Source organism: Salmo salar, chromosome 20, assembly GCF_965601325.2.
Source record: "Salmo salar chromosome 20, fSalSal1, whole genome shotgun sequence".
Classification (NCBI taxonomy): Eukaryota; Metazoa; Chordata; class Actinopteri; order Salmoniformes; family Salmonidae; genus Salmo; species Salmo salar.
Window position 1 is genome coordinate 91,922,374 of NC_138310.1, and position 21,251 is coordinate 91,943,624.

Sequence of the window (21,251 nt, forward strand, 5' to 3'; positions counted from 1 at the left end):
GGCTTGGTAGGTTAGGGGGGGGTAGCTGACTGGGGGCTTGGTAGGTTGGGGGGAGGTAGCTGACTGAGGGCTTGGTAGGTTGGGGGGGGGTAGCTGACTGGGGGCTTGGTAGGTTGGGGGGGTAGCTGGTTGGGGGCTTGGTAGCGAGCTAGTGGTGTCTATCTCTACTAGCCCTACTATTCCTTCTAGCCCTACTAGCCCTACTATCTCTACTATTGCGACTGGCCCTACTATCTCTACTAGCCCTACTATTCCTTCTAGCCCTACTATTCCTACTATCTCTACTAGCCCTACTAGCCCTACTATCTACTATCCCGACTAGCCCTACTATCTACAATCCCGACTAGCCCTACTATCTACAATCCCGACTAGCACTACTATCTACTATCTCTACTAGCCCTACTATCTACTATCCTGACTAGCACTACTATCTACTATCTCTACTAGCGCTACTATCTCTACTAGCCCTACTATCTCTACTATTGTTACTAGCCCTACTATTGCGACAAGCCCGACTGGCCCTAATATCTCTACTAGCCCTACTATTCCTTCTAGACTACTATTCCTACTATCACTTAGCCCTACTATCTACTAGCCCTACTATCTACTATTCCTACTAGCCCTACTATCTACTATCCCTACTAGCCCTACTATTTACTCTCCCGACTATCCCTACTATCTCTACCATCTCTACTAGCCCTACTATTTCTGCTATTGTTACTAGCCCTACTATCTCTACTATTGCTACTAGCCCTACTATCTCTACTAGCCCTACTATCTCTACTAGCCCTACTATCTCTACTAGCCCTACTATCTCTACTAGCCCTACTATCTCTACTAGCCCTACTGTCTCTACTAGCCCTACTGTCTCTACTAGCACTACTATCCCTACTTGCCTTACTATCTCTACTAGCCCTACTAGCCCTACTATCTACTAGCCCTACTATCTCTACTAGCCCTACTATCTCTACTAGCCCTACTATCTACTAGCCCTACTATCTACTAGCCCTACTATCTCTACTAGCCCTACTATCTCTACTAGCCCTACTGTCTCTACTAGCCCTACTTTCTCTACTAGCCCTACTATCTCTACTATCCCAACTAGCCCTACCATCTCTACTGGCGCTACTATCCCAACTAGCGCTACTATCCCAACTAGCGCTGCTATCCCAACTAGCGCTGCTATCCCAACTAGCGCTGCTATCCCAACTAGCGCTGCTATCCCAACTAGCGCTGCTATCCCAACTAGCGCTGCTATCCCAACTAGCGCTGCTATCCCAACTAGCGCTACTATCCCTACTGGCGCTACTATCCCAACTAGCGCTGCTATCCCAACTAGCGCTGCTATCCCAACTAGCGCTGCTATCCCAACTGGCGCTTCTATCCCAACTAGCGCTACTAGCCCTACTATCTCTACTAGCCCTACTATCTCTACTAGCCCTACTATCTCTACTAGCCCTACTATCTCTACTAGCCCTACTATCTCTACTAGCCCTACTATCTCTACTAGCCCTACTATCTCTACTAGCCCTACTATCTCTACTAGCCCTACTATCTCTACTAGCCCTACTATCTCTACTAGCCCTACTATCTCTACTAGCCCTACTAGCCCTACTATCTCTACTAGCCCTACTATCTCTACTAGCCCTACTATCTCTACTAGCCCTACTATCTCTACTAGCCCTACTATCTCTACTAGCCCTACTATCTCTACTAGCCCTACTATCTCTACTAGCCCTACTATCTCTACTCTGTACTCCCTGACCAAGGCTGTGCAGAAAATATTGAACATGTCATAACAACAAAGGGTTTTGAAGTATATGAAGAGTTTGTTGGTTCTCTTTGTTTTGCTGTTGGTTACTGCTGTGGATTTGCTCTGTAAAGGAGTTTAATGCAGTAGAGTTTCACCCTTTCCTTTTGTTTAATCAGTTTGCTGAGAATCTGGTCATTTTGTCTTCTAAAGGACTTACACTAGTTAGTAGTGTGCAACTGATACATTGTTCTCGAGTCCTGAACCTCCGCTGATTCCGTCTTGTGTAACCCTCCAGGTGACAGACATCCAGGCCAGAGGGGCAGTGTTGAGCTGGGTGGCCCCCAGCAGGGCAGAGGGAGAGGGGGTCAGCCCCTCCCTGGAGCCTCTCAGTTACGACGTGTCCATCTCCTACAGCGGCAAGGACGGGAAGTACACCAGCGTGTACAGGTGGGGATGCCGTGTGTGGTTGTGTGCTGGTTTGTGCGTCACCCTTGGCCTATCCTGCATGCCAATGGACTGTCGTTCCCTACTGGAATGACCCCAACATAATGTGTACTAAATGTTTCCTCTCTCCTCTCCTGTTCCAGTGGTGAACTTCTAAGTGTAACTTTAGAAGACCTGAGGCCAGCAACAGACTACCACGTCAGGTTGGTACAACTACTGTTCAGGGCCCCCTATCTGTGTGCTCTCATCAACCATACAGCTGTCTATCTGTGTGCTCTCATCAACCATACAGCTGTCTATCTGTGTGCTCTCATCAACCATACAGCTGTCTGTCTGTGTGCTCTAATCAACCATACAGCTGTCTGTCTGTGTGCTCTCATCAACCATACAGCTGTCTGCCTGTGTGCTCTAATCAACCATACAGCTGTCTGCCTGTGTGCTCTAATCAATTATACAGCTGTCTGCCTGTGTGCTCTAATCAATTATACAGCTGTCTGTCTGTGTGCTCTCATCAACCATACAGCTGTCTGTCTGTGTGCTCTCATCAACCATACAGCTGTCTGTCTGTGTGCTCTCATCAATTATACAGCTGTCTGTCTGTGTGCTCTAATCAATTATACAGCTGTCTGCCTGTGTGCTCTCATCAATTATACAGCTGTCTGCCTGTGTGCTCTCATCAACCATACAGCTGTCTGTCTGTGTGCTCTCATCAACCATACAGCTGTCTGTCTGTGTGCTCTCATCAACCATACAGCTGTCTGTCTGTGTGCTCTCATCAACCATACAGCTGTCTGTCTGTGTGCTCTAATCAATTATACAGCTGTCTGTCTGTGTGCTCTAATCAATTATACAGCTGTCTGCACAGCTGTCTGTCTGTGTGCTCTCATCAACCATACAGCTGTCTGCCTGTGTGCTCTCATCAACCATACAGCTGTCTGTCTGTGTGCTCTAATCAATTATACAGCTGTCTGCCTGTGTGCTCTAATCAATTATACAGCTGTCTGCCTGTGTGCTCTAATCAATTATACAGCTGTCTGCCTGTGTGCTCTAATCAATTATACAGCTGTCTGTCTGTGTGCTCTCATCAACCATACAGCTGTCTGCCTGTGTGCTCTAATCAACTATACAGCTGTCTGCCTGTGTGCTCTAATCAATTATACAGCTGTCTGTCTGTGTGCTCTAATCAACCATACAGCTGTCTGTCTGTGTGCTCTAATCAATTATACAGCTGTCTGTCTGTGTGCTCTAATCAATTATACAGCTGTCTGCCTGTGTGCTCTAATCAATTATACAGCTGTCTGCCTGTGTGCTCTAATCAATTATACAGCTGTCTGCCTGTGTGCTCTAATCAATTATACAGCTGTCTGCCTGTGTGCTCTAATCAATTATACAGCTGTCTGCCTGTGTGCTCTCATCAACCATACAGCTGTCTGTCTGTGTGCTCTCATCAACCATACAGCTGTCTGCCTGTGTGCTCTAATCAATTATACAGCTGTCTGTCTGTGTGCTCTCATCAACCATACAGCTGTCTGTCTGTGTGCTCTAATCAATTATACAGCTGTCTGTCTGTGTGCTCTAATCAATTATACAGCTGTCTGCCTGTGTGCTCTAATCAATTATACAGCTGTCTGCCTGTGTGCTCTAATCAATTATACAGCTGTCTGCCTGTGTGCTCTAATCAATTATACAGCTGTCTGCCTGTGTGCTCTAATCAATTATACAGCTGTCTGCCTGTGTGCTCTAATCAATTATACAGCTGTCTGCCTGTGTGCTCTAATCAATTATACAGCTGTCTGCCTGTGTGCTCTAATCAATTATACAGCTGTCTATCTGTGTGCTCTAATCAATTATACAGCTGTCTGCCTGTGTGCTCTAATCAATTATACAGCTGTCTGCCTGTGTGCTCTAATCAATTATACAGCTGTCTGCCTGTGTGCTCTAATCAATTATACAGCTGTCTGCCTGTGTGCTCTAATCAATTATACAGCTGTCTATCTGTGTGCTCTAATCAATTATACAGCTGTCTGCCTGTGTGCTCTAATCAATTATACAGCTGTCTGTCTGTGTGCTCTAATCAACCATACAGCTGTCTGCCTGTGTGCTCTAATCAATTATACAGCTGTCTATCTGTGTGCTCTAATCAACCATACAGCTGTCTGCCTGTGTGCTCTAATCAACCATACAGCTGTCTATCTGTGTGCTCTAATCAATTATACAGCTGTCTGCCTGTGTGCTCTAATCAATTATACAGCTGTCTGTCTGTGTGCTCTAATCAACCATACAGCTGTCTGCCTGTGTGCTCTAATCAATTATACAGCTGTCTGCCTGTGTGCTCTAATCAATTATACAGCTGTCTGCCTGTGTGCTCTAATCAATTATACAGCTGTCTGCCTGTGTGCTCTAATCAACCATACAGCTGTCTGTCTGTGTGCTCTAATCAACCATACAGCTGTCTGTCTGCCTGTGTGCTCTAATCAATTATACAGCTGTCTGCCTGTGTGCTCTAATCAACCATACAGCTGTCTGTCTGTGTGCTCTCATCAACCATACAGCTGTCTGTCTGTTGTGCTCTCATCAACCATACAGCTGTCTGTCTGCCTGTGTGCTCTAATCAACCATACAGCTGTCTGTCTGTGTGCTCTAATCAACCATACAGCTGTCTGCCTGTGTGCTCTAATCAACCATACAGCTGTCTGCCTGTGTGCTCTAATCAACCATACAGCTGTCTGTCTGTGTGCTCTAATCAACCATACAGCTGTCTGTCTGTGTGCTCTAATCAACCATACAGCTGTCTGTCTGCCTGTGTGCTCTAATCAACCATACAGCTGTCTGTCTGTCTGTGTGCTCTAATCAACCATACAGCTGTCTGTCTGTGTGCTCTAATCAACCATACAGCTGTCTGTCTGTCTGTGCTCTTATCAACCATACAGCTGTCTGCCTGCTGTGCTCTTATCAACCATACAGCTGTCTGTCTGTCTGTGTGCTCTAATCAACCATACAGCTGTCTGTCTGTGTGCTCTAATCAACCATACAGCTGTCTGTCTGCTGTGCTCTAATCAACCATACAGCTGTCTGTCTGTCTGTGTGCTCTAATCAACCATACAGCTGTCTGCCTGTGTGCTCTAATCAACCATACAGCTGTCTGTCTGCCTGTGTGCTCTAATCAACCATACAGCTGTCTGCCTGTGTGCTCTAATCAACCATACAGCTGTCTGCCTGTGTGCTCTAATCAACCATACAGCTGTCTGCCTGTGTGCTCTAATCAACCATACAGCTGTCTGCCTGTGTGCTCTAATCAACCATACAGCTGTCTGCCTGTGTGCTCTAATCAACCATACAGCTGTCTGCCTGTGTGCTCTAATCAATTATACAGCTGTCTATCTGTGTGCTCTAATCAACCATACAGCTGTATGTCTGCCTGTGTGCTCTAATCAACCATACAGCTGTCTGTCTGTCTGTGTGCTCTAATCAACCATACAGCTGTCTGTCTGTGTGCTCTAATCAACCATACAGCTGTCTGTCTGCCTGTGTGCTCTAATCAACCATACAGCTGTCTGTCTGTGTGCTCTAATCAACCATACAGCTGTCTGTCTGTGTGCTCTAATCAACCATACAGCTGTCTGCCTGTGTGCTCTAATCAACCATACAGCTGTCTGCCTGTGTGCTCTAATCAACCATACAGCTGTCTGCCTGTGTGCTCTAATCAATTATACAGCTGTCTATCTGTGTGCTCTAATCAACCATACAGCTGTCTGCCTGTGTGCTCTAATCAACCATACAGCTGTCTATCTGTGTGCTCTAATCAATTATACAGCTGTCTGCCTGTGTGCTCTAATCAATTATACAGCTGTCTATCTGTGTGCTCTAATCAACCATACAGCTGTCTGCCTGTGTGCTCTAATCAACCATACAGCTGTCTGTCTGTGTGCTCTAATCAATTATACAGCTGTCTATCTGTGTGCTCTAATCAATTATACAGCTGTCTGTCTGTGTGCTCTAATCAACCATACAGCTGTCTGTCTGTGTGCTCTAATCAACCATACAGCTGTCTGTCTGCCTGTGTGCTCTAATCAACCATACAGCTGTCTGTCTGTGTGCTCTAATCAACCATACAGCTGTCTGTCTGCTGTGCTCTCATCAACCATACAGCTGTCTGTCTGTCTGTCTGTGTGCTCTCATCAACCATACAGCTGTCTGTCTGTCTGTCTGTGTGCTCTAATCAACCATACAGCTGTCTGCCTGTGTGCTCTTATCAACCATACAGCTGTCTGCCTGTGTGCTCTAATCAACCATACAGCTGTCTGCCTGTGTGCTCTAATCAACCATACAGCTGTCTGTCGTGTGCTCTAATCAACCATACAGCTGTCTGTCTGTGTGCTCTAATCAACCATACAGCTGTCTGTCTGCCTGTGTGCTCTAATCAACCATACAGCTGTCTGTCTGTCTGTGTGCTCTAATCAACCATACAGCTGTCTGTCTGTGTGCTCTAATCAACCATACAGCTGTCTGTCTGTCTGTGCTCTTATCAACCATACAGCTGTCTGCCTCTGTGCTCTTATCAACCATACAGCTGTCTGTCTGTCTGTCTGTGTGCTCTAATCAACCATACAGCTGTCTGTCTGTGTGCTCTAATCAACCATACAGCTGTATGTCTGCCTGTGTGCTCTAATCAACCATACAGCTGTCTGTCTGTCTGTGTGCTCTAATCAACCATACAGCTGTCTGTCTGTGTGCTCTAATCAACCATACAGCTGTCTGTCTGCCTGTGTGCTCTTATCAACCATACAGCTGTCTGTCTGTGTGCTCTAATCAACCATACAGCTGTCTGTCTGTGTGCTCTAATCAACCATACAGCTGTCTGCCTGTGTGCTCTAATCAACCATACAGCTGTCTGCCTGTGTGCTCTAATCAACCATACAGCTGTCTGCCTGTGTGCTCTAATCAACCATACAGCTGTCTGTTCAAAATGTCTCTTGTTAAAAGTAGTGCACTCTGTCTCTCTCTCTCTCTCCAGGGTCCTGGCCGTGTGTACAGGGCAGAGTTTACGCGGAAGTCCGTCGGAGGCAGTAGCCTTCACCACTCGGAGCTGCGAACCAGACCCCCCCTGTCCACCCAGAAAGGCCAGTGGCTCCAAGAGCAGCACCCTCGTCCTTCAGTGGAAGGTACTGTAGCTATTGTAGAGCCTAGTCATGCTTTTCACCTCGCAGCCCATTGAAAGAACAATATACTGTAACTGTTATGGGTTCAACAACACAGTGGATGTTAGCTTCCAGCCCATTGAAAGAACAATATACTGTAACTGTTATGGGTTCAACAACACAGTGGATGTTAGCTTCCAGCCCATTGAAAGAACAATATACTGTAACTGTTATGGGTTCAACAACACAGTGGATGTTAGCTTCCAGCCCATTGAAAGAACAATATACTGTAACTGTTATGGGTTCAACAACACAGTGGATGTTAGCTTCCAGCCCAGCTCAAAAAAAACGGTCATTTTTTTGTGTGATGTTGTGTACTATGTCAGATTCCTGTTAGTTTGTCCATTTGTGTTTAGTGAAGTGTGTGTTTACCACTGGGCCTGGAATGAATGGGATGTTATTGAGAGTAATCAAGATGTCTTCCTTTCACAGGCTCCATGTGACAACGGCTCCAAAATCCAGAACTACACGCTCCAGTGGGACGAGGGGAAGGGGACCGGGGGTTATGAGCAGTGTTACTATGGACCCCAGAAGCAGTATCGGGTCACCAAGCTCTCTCCAGCTTCAAGATACTCCTTCCGCCTCGCAGCCAAAAACGACATGGGTGTAAGGTACGTGGCTAAGTCAACGCTGGTTTTCTCCTGGACACAGGTGCGGCCGTGTGACGGCCGCGTGCTGTCTCTACGGCCGCGTGCTGTCTCTACGGCCGCGTGCTGTCTCTACGGCCGCGTGCTGTCTCTACGGCCGCGTGCTGTCTCTACGGCCGCGTGCTGTCTCTACGGCCGCGTGCTGTCTCTACGGCCGCGTGCTGTCTCTACGGCCGCGTGCTGTCTCTACGGCCGCGTGCTGTCTCTACGGCCGCGTGCTGTCTCTACGGCCGCGTGCTGTCTCTCCTTGGCTTTTTTGGTTTTATTAACGGCCCTGTAATATTTAGATTTGAGTACTTTCCGTTTTGGGTCGACATTTCAGTTCTGAGCACAACACTGTTATTCTTTCCTTTACTCCTCCTTCCTGTCCTCCTCTCTCCTCTCTCCTTCTCTCTCTCCTCCCCTTTCCTTCTCTCCTCTCTCCCTTCTCTCCTCCCTCCTCCCCTCCTCCTCCTCCTCTCCCCTCTCTCCCTCCCCTCTCTCCTCCCTCTCCCCTCTCTCCTCCCCTCTCTCCTCCTCTCCCCTCTCTCCCTCTCTCCCCTCTCTCTCCTCTCTCTCCTCCCCTCTCCTCCTCTCCCCTCTTTCGCTCCCTTCTCTCCTCTCTCCCCTCTCTCCAAACGACTCTCACCCCCCTCTTTTTGTCTTTTGTGTTTTCCTTCCTCTCTGTTAGTGAGTTCTCTGAGACGGTGAACCTGTACACCTCGTGCAGCGTACCGTCCCCACCCCTCACTCCAGAGCTGGTGAAGGCAGGGGTCACCTGGTTGTGTCTGACCTGGCAGAGACCCTCCACTTCCCCCAAGGAGGACGACATCTTCTACAGCCTGGAGATGGACGAGGACGAGGTACGGCTCAGTCATATGACATTACATACTGATGAGGAAGAGGTACGGCTCAGTCATATGACATTGCATACTGATGAGGACGAGGTACGGGTCAGTCAGTCATATGACATTACATACTGATGAGGACGAGGTACGGGTCAGTCAGTCATATGACATTACATACTGATGAGGACGAGGTACGGGTCAGTCAGTCATATGACATTACATACTGATGAGGACGAGGTACGGGTCAGTCAGTCATATGACATTACATACTGATGAGGACGAGGTACGGGTCAGTCAGTCATATGACATTACATACTGATGAGGACGAGGTACGGGCGTCAGTCATATGACATTACATACTGATGAGGACGAGGTACGGGTCAGTCAGTCATATGACATTACATACTGATGAGGACGAGGTACGGGCGTCAGTCATATGACATTACATACTGATGAGGACGAGGTACGGGTCAGTCAGTCATATGACATTACATACTGATGAGGACGAGGTACGGGCGTCAGTCATATGACATTACATACTGATGAGGACGAGGTACGGGTCAGTCAGTCATATGACATTACATACTGATGAGGACGAGGTACGGGTCAGTCATATGACATTACATACTGATGAGGACGAGGTACGGCTCAGTCATATGACATTACATACTGATGAGGAAGAGGTACGGGTCAGTCATATGACATTACATACTGATGAGGAAGAGGTACGGGTCAGTCAGTCATATGACATTACATACTGATGAGGAAGAGGTACGGGTCAGTCATATGACATTACATACTGATGAGGACGAGGTACGGGTCAGTCAGTCATATGACATTACATACTGATGAGGAAGAGGTACGGTCAGTCAGTCATATGACATTACATACTGATGAGGACGAGGTACGGGTCAGTCATATGACATTACATACTGATGAGGACGAGGTACGGGTCAGTCATATGACATTACATACTGATGAGGACGAGGTACGGGTCAGTCATATGACATTACATACTGATGAGGACGAGGTACGGGTCAGTCATATGACATTACATACTGATGAGGAAGAGGTACGGGTCAGTCAGTCATATGACATTACATACTGATGAGGACGAGGTACGGGTCAGTCAGTCATATGACATTACATACTGATGAGGAAGAGGTACGGGTCAGTCATATGACATTGCATACTGATGAGGACGAGGTACGGGTCAGTCAGTCATATGACATTACATACTGATGAGGACGAGGTACGGGTCAGTCAGTCATATGACATTACATACTGATGAGGACGAGGTACGGGTCAGTCAGTCATATGACATTACATACTGATGAGGACGAGGTACTGGTCGGTCAGTCATATGACATTACATACTGATGAGGACGAGGTACGGGTCAGTCAGTCATATGACATTACATACTGATGAGGACGAGGTACGGGTCGTCAGTCATCTGACATTACATACTGATGAGGACGAGGTACGGGTCGATCAGTCATATGACATACATACTGATGAGGACGAGGTACGGGTCAGTCATATGACATTACATACTGATGAGGACGAGGTACGGGTCGATCAGTCATATGACATTACATACTGATGAGGACGAGGTACGGGTCAGTCATATGACATTACATACTGATGAGGACGAGGTACGGCTCAGTCATATGACATTACATACTGATGAGGACGAGGTACGGGTCAGTCAGTCATATGACATTACATACTGATGAGGACGAGGTACGGCTCAGTCAGTCATATGACATTACATACTGATGAGGACGAGGTACGGGTCAGTCAGTCATATGACATTACATACTGATGAGGACGAGGTACGGGTCAGTCAGTCAGTCATATGACACTAGCTAACATTACCCTAAACCGTGAAATTGTTCTGCCATAAAGAGACATGGCTTGAATTCTATTCTTGTCCCTTTAAATGTTTCTCTCCTCTAAAAGTGTCTGTGTGTATCAGACAGTGTTTGTATTTTAAGATGGACTTGCTTTGTGCTCAGCTAGTCTTTGTCTCCCCTCTGTGTCCTCTGTCTCCCCCTCTGTGTCCTCTGTCTCCCCCTCTGTGTCCACTGTCTCCCCCTCTGTGTCCCCTGTCTCCCCTCTGTGTCCTCTGTCTCCCCCTCTGTGTCCTCTGTCTCCCCCTCTGTGTCCCCTGTCTCCCCTCTGTGTCCTCTGTCTCCCCTCTGTGTCCTCTGTCTCCCCCTCTGTGTCCTCTGTCTCCCCCTCTGTGTCCCTGTCTCCCCCTCTGTGTCCTCTGTCTCCCCTCTGTGTCTCTGTCCCCCTCTGTCTCCCCCTCTGGTCCCCTGTCTCCCCCTCTGTGTCCTCTGTCTCCCCTCTGTCTCCCCCTCTGTGTCCTCTGTCTCCCCTCTGTCTCCCCCTCTGTGTCCTCTGTCTCCCCAGGGTTATGGCTTCCAACCCAGCTATGATGGCGATGAGCTGTCCTGCACTGTCAAGAACCTGCACAGGAGCACCAAGTACAAGTTCAGGGTAAGTCACTCTGGGGCCAGTCAGTCTATAGAGTCATACAGCTGATGCGGTCTATAGAGTCATACAGCTGATGCGGTCTATAGAGTCATACAGCTGATGCGGTCTATAGAGTCATACAGCTGATGCAGTCTATAGAGTCATACAGCTGATGCAGTCTATAGAGTCATACAGCCGATACAGTCTATAGAGTCATACAGCTGATACAGTCTATAGAGTCTATAGAGTCATACAGCCGATACAGTCTATAGAGTCATACAGCTGATGCAGTCTATAGAGTCATACAGCCGATACAGTCTATAGAGTCATACAGCTGATGCAGTCTATAGAGTCATACAGCTGATACAGTCTATAGAGTCATACAGCTAGCAGTCATACAGCTGATACAGTCTATAGAGTCATACAGCTGATACAGTCTATAGAGTCATACAGCTGACGCAGTCTATAGAGTCATACAGCTGACGCAGTCTATAGAGTCATACAGCTGACGCAGTCTATAGAGTCATACAGCTGACGCAGTCTATAGAGTCATACAGCTGACGCAGTCTATAGAGTCATACAGCTGATGCAGTCTATAGAGTCATACAGCTGATGCAGTCTATAGAGTCATACAGCTGATGCAGTCTATAGAGTCATACAGCTGATGCAGTCTATAGAGTCATACAGCTGATGCAGTCTATAGAGTCATACAGCTGACGCAGTCTATAGAGTCATACAGCTGACGCAGTCTATAGAGTCATACAGCTGACGCAGTCTATAGAGTCATACAGCTGACGCAGTCTATAGAGTCATACAGCTGACGCAGTCTATAGAGTCATACAGCTGACGCAGTCTATAGAGTCATACAGCTGACGCAGTCTATAGAGTCATACAGCTGACGCAGTCTATAGAGTCATACAGCTGATGCAGTCTATAGAGTCATACAGCTGACGCAGTCTATAGAGTCATACAGCTGACGCAGTCTATAGAGTCATACAGCTGACGCAGTCTATAGAGTCATACAGCTGACGCAGTCTATAGAGTCATACAGCTGACGCAGCTGATACAGTCGATAGAGTCATACAGCTGATACAGTCTCATACGAGTCTATAGAGTCATACAGCTGACACAGTCTATAGAGTCATACAGCTGACGCAGTCTATAGAGTCATACAGCTGATACAGCTGATACAGTCTATAGAGTCATACAGCTGACACAGTCTATAGAGTCATACAGCTGACGCAGTCTATAGAGTCATACAGCTGACGCAGTCTATAGAGTCATACAGCTGACGCAGTCTATAGAGTCATACAGCTGACGCAGTCTATAGAGTCATACAGCTGACGCAGTCTATAGAGTCATACAGCTGACGCAGTCTATAGAGTCATACAGCTGATACAGCTGACGCAGTCTATAGAGTCATACAGCTGATACAGTCTATAGAGTCATACAGCTGACGCAGTCTATAGAGTCATACAGCTGACGCAGTCTATAGAGTCATACAGCTGACGCAGTCTATAGAGTCATACAGCTGACGCAGTCTATAGAGTCATACAGCTGACGCAGTCTATAGAGTCATACAGCTGACACAGTCTATAGAGTCATACAGCTGACGCAGTCTATAGAGTCATACAGCTAGCAGTCTATAGAGTCATACAGCTGATCAGTCTATAGAGTCATACAGCTGATACAGCTGATACAGTCTATAGAGTCATACAGCTGATACAGCTGATACAGTCTATAGAGTCATACAGCTGATCAGCGAGTCTATAGAGTCATACAGCTGATACAGTCTATAGAGTCATACAGCTGATACAGTCTATAGAGTCTATAGAGTCATACAGCTGATACAGTCTATAGAGTCATACAGCTGATACAGTCTATAGAGTCATACAGCTGATACAGCTGATACAGTCTATAGAGTCATACAGCTGATACAGTCTATAGAGTCATACAGCTGATGCAGTCTATAGAGTCATACAGCTGACGCAGTCTATAGAGTCATACAGCTGACGCAGTCTATAGAGTCATACAGCTGACGCAGTCTATAGAGTCATACAGCTGACCAGTCTATAGAGTCATACAGCTGATACAGCTGATACAGTCTATAGAGTCATACAGCTGATACAGCTGATACAGTCTATAGAGTCATACAGCTGATACAGTCTATAGAGTCATACAGCTGATACAGTACTATAGAGTCATACAGCTGATACAGTCTATAGAGTCATACAGCTGATACAGTCTATAGAGTCATACAGCTGATACAGTCCATAGCGTCATACAGCTGATACAGTCTATAGAGTCATACAGCTGATACAGTCTATAGAGTCATACAGCTGATACAGCTGATACAGTCTATAGAGTCATACAGCTGATACAGTCTATAGAGTCATACAGCTGATACAGTCTATAGAGTCATACAGCTGATACATCTGATAGTCTATAGAGTCATACAGCTGATACAGCTGATACAGTCTATAGAGTCATACAGCTGATACAGTCTATAGAGTCATACAGCTGATACAGTCTATAGAGTCATACAGCTGATACAGTAATAGTCAAACAACTAATACAGTCTAGTAATACAATCTATGGAGTCATACTGAGCGCGAGATAGAAAGACAGAAGTGAGTGATTGAGGGTAAGAGGAGAGAGACGGAGAGAAACGGGGGGAAAGACGCCGAGACAGAGAGAGGAACCAAAGAGATGTTGAAAGAGATGGGGAGAGTGGGAGAGAGGAACCAGGGAGAGTGGGAGAGAGGAACCAGAGAGAGTGGGAGAGAGGAACCAGGGAGAGTGGGAGAGAGGAACCAGGGAGAGTGGGAGAGAGGAACCAGGGAGAGTGGGAGAGAGGAACCAAAGAGAGTGGGAGAGAGGAACCAGGGAGAGTGGGAGAGAGGAACCAGGGAGAGTGGGAGAGAGGAACCAAAGAGAGTGGGAGAGAGGAACCAAAGAGAGAGGAACCAAAGAGAGTGGGAGAGAGGAACCAAAGAGAGTGGGAGAGAGGAACCAGGGAGAGTGGGAGAGAGGAACCAGGGAGAGTGGGAGAGAGGAACCAGGGAGATGTCGAAAGAGAGTGGGAGAGAGGAACCAAAGAGAGAGGGAGAGAGGGAGAGAGGAACCAGGGAGAGTGGGAGAGAGGAACCAGGGAGAGTGGGAGAGAGGAACCAGGGAGAGTGGGAGAGAGGAACCAGGGAGAGTGGGAGAGAGGAACCAGGGAGAGTGGGAGAGAGGAACCAGGGAGATGTCGAAAGAGAGTGGGAGAGAGGAACCAAAGAGAGAGGGAGAGAGGGAGAGAGGAACCAAAGAGAGTGGGAGAGAGGGAGAGAGGAACCAAGAGAGAGGGAGAGAGGACCCAGAGAGAGTGGGAGAGAGGAACCAAAGAGAGTGGGAGAGAGGGAGAGAGGAACCAAAGAGAGTGGGAGAGAGGAACCAGGGAGAGTGGGAGAGAGGAACCAGGGAGAGTGGGAGAGAGGAACCAGGGAGAGTGGGAGAGAGGAACCAGGGAGAGTGGGAGAGAGGAACCAGGGAGAGTGGGAGAGAGGAACCAAAGAGAGTGGGAGAGAGGAACCAGGGAGAGTGGGAGAGAGGAACCAGGGAGAGTGGGAGAGAGGAACCAGGGAGAGTGGGAGAGAGGAACCAGGGAGAGTGGGAGAGAGGAACCAGGGAGAGTGGGAGAGAGGAACCAGGGAGAGTGGGAGAGAGGAACCAGGGAGAGTGGGAGAGAGGAACCAGGGAGAGTGGGAGAGAGGAACCAGGGAGAGTGGGAGAGAGGAACCAGGGAGAGTGGGAGAGAGGAACCAAAGAGAGTGGGAGAGAGGAACCAGGGAGAGTGGGAGAGAGGAACCAAAGAGAGTGGGAGAGAGGAACCAAAGAGAGTGGGAGAGAGGGAGAGAGGAACCAAAGAGAGAGGGAGAGAGGAACCAGGGAGAGTGGGAGAGAGGAACCAAAGAGAGTCGGAGAGAGGAACCAGGGAGAGTGGGAGAGAGGGAGAGAGGAACCAAAGAGAGTGGGAGAGAGGGAGAGAGGAACCAAAGAGAGAGGGAGAGAGGAACCAGGGAGAGTGGGAGAGAGGGAGAGAGGAAACAAAGAGAGAGGGAGAGAGGGAGAGAGGAACCAAAGAGAGAGGGAGAGAGGGAGAGAGGAACCAAAGAGAGAGGGAGAGAGGAACCAAAGAGAGTGGGAGAGAGGAACCAAAGAGAGTGGAGAGAGGAACCAAAGAGAGTCGGAGAGAGGAACCAGGGAGAGTGGGAGAGAGGGAGAGAGGAACCAAAGAGAGTGGGAGAGAGGGAGAGAGGAACCAAAGAGAGAGGGAGAGAGGAACCAGGGAGAGTGGGAGAGAGGGAGAGAGGAACCAAAGAGAGAGGGAGAGAGGGAGAGAGGAACCAAAGAGAGAGGGAGAGAGGGAGAGAGGAACCAAAGAGAGTGGGAGAGAGGGAGAGAGGAACCAAAGAGAGAGGGAGAGAGGGAGAGAGGAACCAAAGAGAGAGGGAGAGAGGGAGAGAGGAACCAAAGAGAGTGGGAGAGAGGGAGAGAGGAACCAAAGAGAGAGGGAGAGAGGGAGAGAGGAACCAAAGAGAGAGGGAGAGAGGGAGAGAGGAACCAAAGAGAGTGGGAGAGAGGGAGAGAGGAACCAAAGAGAGAGGGAGAGAGGAACCAAGAGAGTGGGAGAGAGGGACCAGAGAGAGTGGGAGAGAGGAACCAGGAGAGTGGGAGAGAGGAACCAGGGAGAGTGGGAGAGAGGAACCAAAGAGAGTGGGAGAGAGGAACCAAAGAGAGTGGGAGAGAGGAACCAGGGAGAGTGGGAGAGAGGAACCAGGGAGAGTGGGAGAGAGGAACCAGGGAGAGTGGGAGAGAGGAACCAGGGAGAGTGGGAGAGAGGAACCAGGGAGAGTGGGAGAGAGGAACCAGGGAGAGTGGGAGAGAGGAACCAGAGAGAGTGGGAGAGAGGAACCAAAGAGAGTGGGAGAGAGGGAGAGAGGAACCAAAGAGAGAGGGAGAGAGGAACCAAAGAGAGTGGGAGAGAGGAACCAAAGAGAGTGGGAGAGAGGAACCAAAGAGAGTGGGAGAGAGGAACCAAAGAGAGTCGGAGAGAGGAACCAGGGAGAGTGGGAGAGAGGGAGAGAGGAACCAAAGAGAGTGGGAGAGAGGGAGAGAGGAACCAAAGAGAGAGGGAGAGAGGAACCAGGGAGAGTGGGAGAGAGGGAGAGAGGAACCAAAGAGAGAGGGAGAGAGGGAGAGAGGAACCAAAGAGAGAGGGAGAGAGGGAGAGAGGAACCAAAGAGAGTGGGAGAGAGGGAGAGAGGAACCAAAGAGAGTGGGAGAGAGGGAGAGAGGAACCAAAGAGAGAGGGAGAGAGGGAGAGAGGAACCAAAGAGAGTGGGAGAGAGGGAGAGAGGAACCAAAGAGAGAGGGAGAGAGGGAGAGAGGAACCAAAGAGAGAGGGAGAGAGGGAGAGAGGAACCAAAGAGAGTGGGAGAGAGGGAGAGAGGAACCAAAGAGAGAGGGAGAGAGGAACCAAAGAGAGAGGGAGAGAGGAACCAAAGAGAGTGGGAGAGAGGGAGAGAGGAACCAAAGAGAGTGGAGAGAGGGAGAGAGGAACCAAAGAGAGAGGGAGAGAGGAACCAGGGAGAGAGGGAGAGAGGGAGAGAGGAACCAAAGAGAGTGGGAGAGAGGAACCAAAGAGAGTGGGAGAGAGGAACCAAAGAGAGTGGGAGAGAGGAACCAAAGAGAGAGGGAGAGAGGAACCAAAGAGAGAGGGAGAGAGGAACCAAGAGAGTGGGAGAGTGGGAGAGAGGAACCAAAGAGAGAGGGAGAGAGGAACCAGGGAGAGTGGGAGAGAGGGAGAGAGGAACCAAAGAGAGAGGGAGAGAGGAACCAGGGAGAGAGGGAGAGAAGTAGAGCCCCGTTGTGTGTCTGATCACTGCTGTTTGATCTTCAGGGTTAATTAGACCAGGGATCAGTGTTTTCCTGTCTCGGGGAGGACGAGGAGAGGAGGGTGATTGGCACACAGCGCTCTATGACTCATATGACTGCAGGGATCTAATGATATTAGGCTAGTCTCCCCTCCCACTGCAATGTTTCCCAAATGGCACCCTATTCCCTATATAGTGCATTACTATTGGTCAGAGCCCTATGGGCCTTGGTCTAAAGTAGTGTACTATTTAAGGAAAATGGTTCTATTTGGGACAGATGCTGACTCTCAGGGTAACAGGACCTGTTCCACAATCCCACACATCGGTAGACCAATCAGTGGCTAATTAGGTAAGCATTGTGGGAAATGGTAAATTGGTCTTTATTGTGAACTCGGATTGGAAGGCGTCAAGCAGCCCATTTTTGGTAGCTGAGCAAATGTTTTCTCACGATGCAAACGGGGGTTGATGTAAATCCAGTTAAAATCATCACGGTCGAATACAGGCTGAATCGAATCACTTTTCAGCACACTTTTCCCTCCCTCTGTCTCTCTGCTCCCTACGCTCTCTCTCTTTCTCTCTCCGTCCGTTCAGTTCAAAGGGCTTCATTGGCACGGGAAACTTGTTTACGTTTCCCGATTCAATTGAAATAAACAAAAGTGAGAAGACACGAAACAACATCACAAAAAAAAAACGATTTGAATTTAACAGTAAATATTATTACACAAAATCACAGTGACGACAATGTGCAAAATAATGTTTGATTTGTTTAGAAATTCTTTGGTCTTTTGTGATCTGTGGGAAATATCCGTCTAATATGGTCATACATTTGGCAGGAAGTTAGGAAGTGCAGCTCAGTTTCCACCTCATTTTGTACGCAGTGTGCGCATAGGCAGACCTGGCTCTCGAGAGAAGACAAGCTATGGTGGCCTTTTTCAATAGCATGGGCTATGCTCACGGAGTCTGTACAAAGGATTTTCTTCATTTTGGTTCAGTCACAGTGGTCAGGTATTCTGCCACCGTGTTCTCTCTGTTTAGGGCCAGATAGCATTGAAATTTGCACTGTTTTTTTTTTTATTGGTTCTTTCCTCTGTCAAATAGTTATCTTTTTGCTTTCTCATGATTTGGTTGGGTCTAATTGTGTTGCTTTCCTGGGGCTCTGCGGGGTCTGTTTGTGAACAGAGCCCCAGGACCAGCTGGCTGAGGGCTCTCTTCTCTAGGTTAATCTCTTATGGTGGAGTGTGTGAGAAATGCTTCTTTGTAGGTGCTTGTAGAATTGAACAGCTCTTTTCTGGATGTAGATAACTAGCGGTTATAGTGTTAATTCTGCTATGCATGCACTGTTTGGGTTTTTGTATTCTATATAAAGTATATTTTAGCAGAATTCTGCATGCGGTCTCAATTGGGTTGTTTGTTCCATTTTGTTGGTTGGTGAGTGGACCCCCAGACCTCACAACCGTGGAGGACAATGGGTTCTATAACTGATTCAAGTATTTTTATTTTTAGACAGATCCTAATAGGAATGTCGAGTTTAATGTTTTTTTTGTTGTTGATGGCATTGAATGCCCTTCTTGCCTTGTCTCTCAGATCCTTCACAGCCTTGTGGAAGTTACCAGTGGTGTTAATGTTTAGGCTGAGGTAGATATAATTATTTGTGTATTCAAGGGCAACGGTGTCTAGATATAATTTGTATTTGTTGTCCTGGCTACTGTTGTCCTGGCTACTGTTGTCCTGGCTACTGTTGTCCTGGCTACTGTGCATAATCTGTGTAGAAGATCTAGGTGCTGCTGTAGAAACTCCTTGGTTGGCGACTGAAGCACCAGATCATCTGCAAACAGTAGACGTTTGATTTCTGAGTCCAATAGGGTGAGGCCGTGTGCTGCCAATTCATTGATATACACTGAGTATACAAAACATATAGAACACCTGCTCTTTCCAGGTGAACCCAGGTGGAAGGTATGATCCTTTATTGATGTCACCTGTTAAATCACAATTCAATATTAGGAAAGTATTCCTCATGTTTGGTATACTCTGTGTATATGTTGAAGAGAGTCGGGCTCAAACTGCATCCCTGTCTCTCCCCACGGCCATGGGGAAAGAAATATGTGTGTTTATTGCCCATTTTAACCAAACACTTGTTGTTTGTGTACATTTATTTTATCATGTCTTATCCGTTTCCCCCCCCAACACCGCTTTTCATCCATTTGTATAGCAGACCTTCATGCCAAATTGGGTGAAGTTTAAAAAAAAAATGTTTTATCAACAAAGCATGAGAAGATGTTTTGTTTTGTTTGTCAGTAAGGGTGTGCAGGGTGTATACGTGGTCTGTCGTACGGTATTTTGGTAGGTAGCAAATTTGCTCAGGACATTGTTTTCACTGAGGAAATGTTGGAGTCTGCTTTTAATACTGCTGGATTTTTCCAACATTGCTGTTGATGCAGATGTCATCGTAATTGTTGGAGTCAAATTTGTCTCCACTTTTGTGGATTGGGGTGATCAGGCCTTGGTTCAAAATATTTGGGGAAGATGTCAGAGCTGCAGGTAATGTTGGAGTTTAAGAATAGCCAATTGGAATTTGTGGTCTGTATTATCATTTCATTTAGGATACCACCAACACTTTAACGACGCTAGGTGGCGGTAGTGACCAGCTCTTTAGCGTTGCTAGGTGGCAGTTGCGACCATATCTTTAGCGTTGCTAGGTAGTGGTAGCAACCATATCTTTAGCGTCGCTAGGTGGCGGTAGCAACCATATCTTTAGCGTTGCTAGGTGGCGGTAGCAACCATATCTTTAGCGTCGCTAGGTGGTGGTAGCAACCAGATCTTTAGCGTCGCTAGGTGGAGGTAGCAACCAGATCTTTACCGTTGCTAGGTGGCGGTTGCGACCAGGTCTTTTGCGTCGCTAGGTGGAGGTAGCAACCAGGTCTTTTGCATTGCTAGGTGGCGGTAGCGGTCACATCTTTAGTGTTGCAAAGTGGCGGGAAGTGGCCGTTTAGCCGGTAGTGGATTGGGGTGATCAGGCCTTGGTTCCAAATATTGGGGAAGATGTCAGAGCTGCGGGTAATGTTGGAGTTTAAGAATAGCCAATTTGAATTTATGGTCTGTATGTTTTATCATTTCATTGAGGATACCATTAACACCCCACACCCTTTTTGGGTTGGAGGGTTTGTATTTTATCCTATGGTTCATTCAATGTAATTGGATAATCCAGTGGGTTTTGCTAGTCTTTAATAGTTGATTCTAAGATTTGTAGTTGATCATGTATATGTTTTAGCTGTTTGTTCTTCGTTATAAAGCCAAAAAGATTTGAAGTGGTTTATCTGTACTTGCTACTTGCTCTCTGCCCCCCCCCCCCCCCCCCCCCCCTTCACAAATGAAATTGTATTTGTCACATGGCCTGAATAGAACAGGTGTAGACCTTTCAGTAAAAGCTTACTTACAAACCCTTAACCAACAATGCAGTTTTAAGAAAATACCTTCAAAAAGTAAGCGATAAGAATAACAAATAATTAAAGAGCAGTATTAAATAACAATAGCGGGGTTATATACAGGGGGCACCGGTATAGAGTGAATGTGCGGGGGCACTGGTTAGTCAAGGTAATATGTACACATAGGTAGAGTTATTAAAGTGACTATGCATAGATAACAGAGAGTAGCAGCAGTGTAGAAAGGGGGGGGGTAATGCAAATAGTCTGGGTAGCCATTTGATTAGATGTTCTGGAATCTTATGGCTTGGGGTTAGAAGCTGTTTAGAAGCCTCTTGGACCTAGACTTGGCGCTCTGGTATTTTTAGGGCCTTCCTCTGACACCGCCTAGTATATAGGTCCTGGGTGGCAGGAAGCTTGGCCCTGGTGATGTACTGGGCCGTTCGCACTACGTCCAGCTTGTCTCACAACCGAAGATCACGTGTAACCAGGACTTTTGAGACCAGCCACCTGGACAGCTGATGAAACTGTAGGTTTGCATAACCGAAGAATTTCTGCACAAA

General features: G+C 47.5%; 1 protein-coding gene across 5 annotated transcripts in view; it reads left to right on the plus strand.

Moving 5' to 3' along the window:
* Window positions 1-21,251, plus strand: part of fndc3a (fibronectin type III domain containing 3A) — a 199,304-nt gene that overhangs the window by 116,272 nt on the left and 61,781 nt on the right. For all 5 annotated transcript variants that reach the window (XM_082966821.1, XM_082966820.1, XM_082966819.1 and 2 more), the window contains 6 exons: window positions 2,049-2,200; window positions 2,341-2,400; window positions 7,212-7,359; window positions 7,828-8,006; window positions 8,713-8,884; window positions 11,289-11,375. In XM_082966821.1, the coding sequence (XP_082822947.1) occupies window positions 2,049-2,200; window positions 2,341-2,400; window positions 7,212-7,359; window positions 7,828-8,006; window positions 8,713-8,884; window positions 11,289-11,375 (798 nt within the window). The remainder of the gene's footprint in view (window positions 1-2,048; window positions 2,201-2,340; window positions 2,401-7,211; window positions 7,360-7,827; window positions 8,007-8,712; window positions 8,885-11,288; window positions 11,376-21,251) is intronic.